The sequence below is a fragment of the Pipra filicauda genome, unplaced genomic scaffold (genome assembly GCF_003945595.2).
Source record: "Pipra filicauda isolate LSUMZ 115617 unplaced genomic scaffold, ASM394559v2 scaffold555_size307855_pilon, whole genome shotgun sequence".
Taxonomy (NCBI): Eukaryota; Metazoa; Chordata; class Aves; order Passeriformes; family Pipridae; genus Pipra; species Pipra filicauda.
This window is the reverse complement of record NW_024104704.1, coordinates 158,805-166,123: the sequence shown is the minus strand read 5'-3', so window position 1 is coordinate 166,123 and position 7,319 is coordinate 158,805. Positions and strand designations below refer to the sequence as shown.

At 42.5% G+C, this 7,319-nt stretch overlaps 1 protein-coding gene across 1 annotated transcript in view; it reads left to right on the top strand.

Annotated features, from left to right (window-relative positions):
* Positions 1–228: 228 nt before the first annotated feature.
* The window catches only part of ARMC10 (armadillo repeat containing 10), a 16,929-nt gene continuing 9,838 nt past the window's right edge, over positions 229–7,319 (top strand). The window contains exons 1-5 of the mRNA XM_027741756.2: positions 229–733; positions 2,213–2,358; positions 3,511–3,645; positions 4,949–5,125; positions 6,155–6,226. Of these exons, the coding sequence (XP_027597557.2) occupies positions 604–733; positions 2,213–2,358; positions 3,511–3,645; positions 4,949–5,125; positions 6,155–6,226 (660 nt within the window). The 5' untranslated portion in view covers positions 229–603. The remainder of the gene's footprint in view (positions 734–2,212; positions 2,359–3,510; positions 3,646–4,948; positions 5,126–6,154; positions 6,227–7,319) is intronic.

Below are 7,319 nucleotides of genomic sequence, written 5' to 3'. Positions count from 1 at the left end.
AGCCTTGCTCCATCTTGTTTCTATTTTTACAGTTCTCATAAATTGTTCGAGTCAGGCTACTGACAAAAGCAGCAGAACAAAAACACGCCCTAGGCCAGCAGAGGGTGGTGCTAAGGGGTGTGAGATGCCCTGGCCAGCGCTGAGGGGCACAACGAGGACTCTGCTGAGGGGCCAAGGGGACCTTCCATGGGGACGGCGGGGCGGGCGCCTCCCTCCCACGGATGCTACCGGGGGAGTTTGTGGTCCCACCGGCTCCACGGGGGACCAGGCTGGACAACCAGCGGGTGGTGGGGTCCAGAGGCGGCGGAGGTCGCTGACTGCCCCACCTCTGGGGACGATGTACCCCCGCGGGGGCTGCCATGGCGCAGGACCGCCCTTGCCTCGGGCCTGCCTGGGGGCGCGGGTGATTCCTTCCTCTGAAACAAAAACTGCATCGCAGCGTTGTGAGGGCCGAGCCTCCCCCGGTCCCGCACGCGGAGCTGCCGGCTCAGCATCCCCCCGGCCGCCCGGGGGAAGAGAGGGGCAGATCCGGGGCACATCGCCGGCGGAGCGGCGCCGGATGGGGCGGTGTCTTCCGCGGGCGGCGCAGCCGCGGCCGGGGCGATGGGGGAGCCGCGGGGCGCGGCGCTGAGGGCGGCGGCGGCCGCGCTGCTCGGGGCCGGCGCCTGCTACTGCCTGTGGCGGCTGACGGCGGGCGGGCGGCGGGCGGGGGCCGTGCGGGGGCCGCCGGCAGGTGAGGGGCAGGTGAGGGGCAGGGCGGGGCAGGGCAGGCGGTGTCCCCCCCCCCGCGGTGTGCGGTGAGGGCGGCGGAGGCTCCGCGGGCCCGGGGGGTTCCCAGCCCGCGGCCGCTGCTCGGGGGCGGATCCGCGCCCTGCGGGAGGCGGTGCCTCAGTGCTGCTCGCCGGCCCTCCGAGAGCAGTGCGGCGCTTTGGAGGACTCTGGAGCGTAGCTTATTTTTAGAAAAGTCTAATTTGTGTTGGTTTTTGTTTGGTTGTTTTTTTGGTGGTTTTGTTTTGGTTTTTTTTTTCAAGTCCCCTAAAGCGTGCGTCTGATCACTGTATTTACTTAATGGGCTGATTTGCTCTTATGTTATTAAAGTTATTTGTGTTCCCCCTATAAATCAAAGTGTTTAGACGAGGATGAGGGTGAAAACCGATCTTGTTTTTGAAGTGAGCTCTTGGATTATCATCATTAACTTTGACCTTTTTTTTTTTTTTAAACCCCCAAAGAATACTGTGGTGTTTGCCTGGTGAGATGGTGGCAGCAGGTGGAATTTGAAGGACCGGTTAGCTTCTCAGGAGACATCTCAAGCCAGCTATGACTAGTCCAGCAGTCATAGATCGGGTCTCCAGGCTCTTCAGCTTAGCTAAATAGTTCTGCCTCCTACTGGGTGAAAATGGCCTTTGATGGCATTTGTGTCATCCTTTTATGAAAGCCAGGTGCTCCATAACATCTTCCTGACTCAGAAACAGCCCTCCTCAGTTGTTTAAGTGATGCCATGACCAGCAGTATTCTTAACATTGCGGCTGTTACTTTGTAATGCAGAAAGAATCGTATCCTGCTGAATACACCACCTAAGGAGTCTTTCTGCTGTGCCTTTTGCAATCGGACATGTCTATCTCGTATTGGCCTCATAAGTCACCAGCGTGCCTGTAACAAACGTGGATAGTGCCTTCCTAAATCTTCGTTCGCGAAGCCTAGCCATGATGATGATGATGATGATGATGATGTTACTTTGTCAAAGGACCTTAGGACCTTAGCAAAATTGTCATTATTATAATTTCTTGAAGTAGTAGTCTGCAAATCAGAAGTTTTGTTTTCCTACAGTGCCCAGACAGCTTTCCACATTTCATTTCATAAGCCACTAGGAAAACAAAACCCCAAACATGTTTAGTGAATATTCCTAATAATTTTTAATGGGAGGTTTGCTGTTCATTAACCAGAGAGTAACGTACCTCAGGCTCTAATTGTGCGCTCCTTTTATTCTCTACTTTGAAAAGAGGTAATTAGAGGACTCAGTGAAAAAGGATGGAAAGCTTGCTGTTGTAAAACACAGTCTTTTTACCATGACATTCTGCTTGGGTACAATCAAACCTAGAAAAATGTGTCCTGCAACTGAGAGCTAAATTTCAGCTTTGTAAAAAACACTAAGGGTAACTAAGTGAAATGTCTCAAACTTGGTATCAAGTATTTAATTTTTGAACACTGACAGACAGCAGTCCTCCAGTGTCAACCCATGGCATGGATGCAGATGCTCTACAGAAACTGATTCATTTGCTCCAGGCCACAGATGATCCATTAATTCAAGAGCAAGCTTTAATCACTCTCAGCAACAGTGCTGCCTTCTCTGTAAATCAAGTAAGTATTGTTCTGTAGAAAACAACATGTCCAATGCCAGCCAGTCTGGCAGATGAGAGGTGCTGTTTTGCTGAAGTGACACAGGACAGAAAGCTATGATAGCTTGTGCTCTAAAATCCATTTTATGTCTATGCCTTAATTTCTGCTAGCCCAAATAATATAATTTACCAGCTTCACAGAATTCATCAAAGCGTAATGTTTGGACAACCTAAAGTCCTTACAGAGTTCTCTATTTGAAAGTGCTGTAAATATACTTTTTTTTTGCTTACAGTTATGTAATGTTAGTGAAAGGGTTGAATTGGAGGTTAACTGCTTTCAGTTTCACATCTGCAATTTACTGAGATAAACTAATTTTTTATTCTCACAAAGTTTTATGCTGTTTATATATTAGTAATTTTCCAACTATCCAGGTATCTTCCAATCAACTGGACATAGGATGCAGAAAAACTTTGAGCTGGATGCAGATTTTCATGTCTTTGTAAAAGTTTAACCTCCGAGGTCCCACTCTTATTTTTTTTTTTATTTTGTATGGTACTTATGACAGCTGTTTCTTTTGGCTTCTCAAAACTGTTTTCTTAATATAAATCTGATAGAACAGATTGTAACTGAAGCCCAAGGCCCATAGGCCCATTCTTCATTTTCTTGAAAACAGTATATTTTTTTTCAGTGACAGTTAGAGTCTAAGTGAGAAAGATTAAAATAGTAATCAAATCAAGTGTAATGGAAATGAAAAAGTTTCAGAACTTCTATCATAATATGAAGCTGCATCTTGAAATTCTGTTCTGTTCAGTCAAGACTTTTAGGTACTGTGACCTGGCTCAGCTGTTCTATAAAGTCATTATGCAATAACTTTCTTTGATTCTTTATAATCTAAAATGCTTTAAGCATGCTTTGCAGGCCAGATTTTAAAAGTAAAGGCGTTGTGCCATTGTCTAATAACATCAAATAATACTTTGTCCCTAAGCAGGACCATTCTTAATTTCAGGGGAGGCAATAAAACAGTATCTGCCAACCGTCTCTCTTTAAACAGACCACCAGTCTGTTCTGGAAGTCTTCATTCACACATATAATTTTTGTTAAAATGGAAACTTTGAGAAAAGCCTTCAGCATTTAAAGTTTTAAAAACTGTATTAAATATCTTTTATATTTCAGGATATAATCCGAAGTTTGGATGGCCTTTCTGTTATTGGAGGGATGCTCTCTGATTGCGTTCCCAAAGTTAAAGAAAAAGCACTAAATGCGCTTAATAATTTGAGTATGAATATTAAAAATCAGGAAAAGATACAGGTAAGTTTCTTAAAAGGAAAAAACAAAGTAACCAAGGCACAGGAGATAGTACAGGACTTTCAGCATGTTTGTTAAAGACAAGCCAGGATGCCAAAATGTTTTGATGAGAGGCATACGAGTCAGCAGATTGGATGATCTGTGCATCCCAAGAGTGAAAAGATAACTTTGAAATTAATTCCTTCACTGGCACTTACTTTTATTTTAAAAGACAGGAAACTAGGCAGCTTGTGTTCAGCTTTCACCAAATGTTATTAAACAGAGATTGTGCTGCTAAGTTTATAGTGGAATTATGTGAGGCAAGATCAAACAGATCCCAAGAACAGCAGCAGTGGTTGTTTAATACAATGGATTGCAGGCTGAACTTGGCAGGACTCAGGCAAGGGAGAAGAAAACAGTAATTGAGCCCCTGGGTTTGTGTGAGACCAATTTTTCAGGTGATATTTTCATCTTTAAAGAACGGTGTGTATACATGAATGCCAAGTTCCACTGGTAAATACAGTGGATGCCATGGAAATAAAGGGACTAAGCATCAAGAAAAAACCCTACTTTTTGTCATTATCAGATTAATCAATAGATCAAGAAGTGTCCAGGCAGAGAGCTGAGGTAGATTTAAGACTTTCACTGGTTTTTTTTCAGTAGCTTGATAAAAAGGCAGCGTGATTGTATGTGGCAGTTTGCAGGATCTTTAGCAATGGACAGCTTTTATTCCATACATTTTACAGACATAGTGCTTGCCAATATTTGTATAGGTAGAAAATAACTCCTTTGGTAAAGGCAAAGTAACTTTTTTCTTAGTTAGGACTCCGAGACTTATTGTATATTGTCATCCAAAAGAAAATTTAGTAAAAATAGTTGTTAATGTCAGTTGTCATCACTGTTCCTGCAGAGTGCTCCAGTAAATGAGCCACATGATTGGAAGAAAGGATTTCATTCCAAGGCTTGTCCTTAGCTTGTTCTCAACATTGAAGATATTAGTCGCTATAAGTGATTTTCTTTAAATAACTCCTTAAAGCAACTGTGCCACTTCTGAGATGGAGTGAAAGCAATTTAGGTTTTCAGAGCAATTTATGCTTCAGAAAGGTTAGTGGGCTCTGTCTGCTTCTGTCGTGCCAACAGAATGTTTGAATGTATTTAAACCTAAAAACTACTTGTTTATAAGATCCTTCACCATGCTATATATTCAGCCAGCAAAGTTCAGGAGGTATTTATGCAACTGTAGCTAGGCCACAGATACTATTTGTGAACAGAAAATATGCTTGTTTCAAAAACTGTCTTTTCTGCATCTCCTTCCCCTTTTCCCCAGGTATATATTACACAAGTTTGTAGGATCGTTGAGTCAGCTCCCCTCAACTCTGATCTGCAGCTAGCTGGACTCAGGCTGTTGACAAATATGTCTGTTACCAATGACTACCATCAAAAGATGATAAACTCAATTCCATGCTTTCTTCATTTGCTTTCAGAAGGAACTGAAAGGACACAGGTACTGAGAGGTGTTATTGTTACAAGCCATTTATGAAGCTGCTTTACTTGCCTCCTTTTTTACTGTTTTTGTAAAAGAGTTGAGACTGTGCTAAGGAAAACCAAAACCAAATATTCATGAATGATAGCAGATACAGATTTTGTGCACTAAAATATGGATCTGTATTACTTCCACAATATAAATTCAAAAAGGGGGGGGGAAGGGAATCTTGGTAGTGGAACCATTGGGCTTGAGCTCTACTAAAGCAGTGCAGGATGCAGGGTGTCCTGTGCCTTTGCTATAACAACTCCAGAATTCTCTCCTGCTCTCAACATTGCTACTGCACCACAGAGCAAAGAGAATCTGCATGTGAAAGGGTTCACTGATGCATGAATCTCTAGGGAAACATGCTGAGCAGTGATCCTAAGTTATGGACTTCTGTTCCCTTATGCCTATTACACCTCTTGCAACCTTCGTGACTGCAGTGGGAAATTGTGCTTACTTGTGAATTACTGTAATATTGAAACAAGAGCTTCAGTCAGGGACCAAACAGCATTTATTCAAGATGTTATGGTACCATCAGTGTACGTGGTTGCTCTCTCAGATCAAAATCAGTTTTCCGAAACAGATTTCCACTAAACATAGCACACCTATTTTACTGAAGTACAATAAGGAACTTGGCCTTTCCCCAGTGTTTAAAGACTAGTGTCACAAGGTCCAAGAAAGTACAAAGGTACATTTGTATATGCTTCTTATCATTTTAAATATAGCACTTAACCATCCTCTCTGTATTTTAAAAGTATTCTGCAGTTTGCCTACTGGGAGTTGTCTATAGATCTTGCCTTATTTTGATGTTAAAGTCAAACTGAATTTGCTTCTAACAGGTCTATACCTTGGTTTTCCCCTATATCATAGAAGTGCACAACTCAAGGTGTTAGTTGACCCATTCTACCTTTTCCTGTACAAGTCAACACTGACATTATTGATGCCTATTACTGCTGTACTTACTGTTTTGGAGCTTGTAATGAACTTGTATGCTCCTCATTTCAGATTCAAGTTTTGAAAGTACTTGTGAACTTATCTACAAACCCAGCCATAACAAGACATCTTCTCAGAGCTCAAGTAAGGTTCTTGCTGCTTCATTTTATTTTTAGAATATATACACGTGTACCTGTTTAGATATGTGCATGCACTAGAAGAATTTTAATGTATTGGAAATATATATGCAATTCCAGAGTAAAATTCTAGGCAGTACTTGGGTAAAAGCAGTAGTTAGAAGTGCACATTCTTTCACAGGCTGCCTTTCTTCCAGAGGGTAATGGAATACAGATGCGGCACTTGCAGAGAGGCAGGCACAGGGCCCTACGGCCTTGGAGACAGTGGGTTGTACTTCTGGTGCACCATTCCTGATAATCAATGATAACATGCAGAAGCCTTTCCACTAAAGGGGTAGTACCAAGAACTTCAGTTTGTAATATGTATAAGGAACCCAAAACCTGAAGACCAGGAGCAGACATCAAATAGAACCAGTAGTGTAAATGATCCTTCTCAATAGGTGTTTCTACAGCCAATATACTGTACCAAAACCAACCAAATTCCACTGAAATCCCCACCCCTTTACTCAAATGCAGTCATAAAATTATTGTCTCTAAGTGAACTTTCCCTGTGCATCTACTTACATCTTCATGGAGAACTCTGGGACATTTGCTGTGCTGGCCTTGACACACAGGTTTGTTTCGGTTTCATTCCCTCACACAAAACCAAAGAGTCAGAGTTGGAATGCTGCTGCATCCTCTTCCCCAGAGTAACTTTCTTAAAACATGTAGTGGCCTTTATTTGTGAGCTATCTGCCATCAGCAGAGCTAGTCTAGATATTACTGTCTTTTCATTATCCAAACAAGATCAGGGTAGCTAAATATTCAGTTCTGTTAAAAGTGCATCCTCTTCTCATTTATCAGAAGTGCTAACATAAAAATATTCAGATCACTGCAGAGAGCAAAATCAACATTACTGAGAAGGAAAGCAGACCCTCTCTTCCAAATGGGAATTTTCCAGCCAGCCACATTTTGGAGATTGAAAATACAAAGTATTTATTAGGATGTTGATGCACAAGCCAGTCTTTTCTAAAGAGGAAGTATGTGCATACTGTGCAAGTTTCTGATGTGCTTTCACAACATACAAAGTTCTGAGATTTCAGACAGTTTCTGGTTTAGGT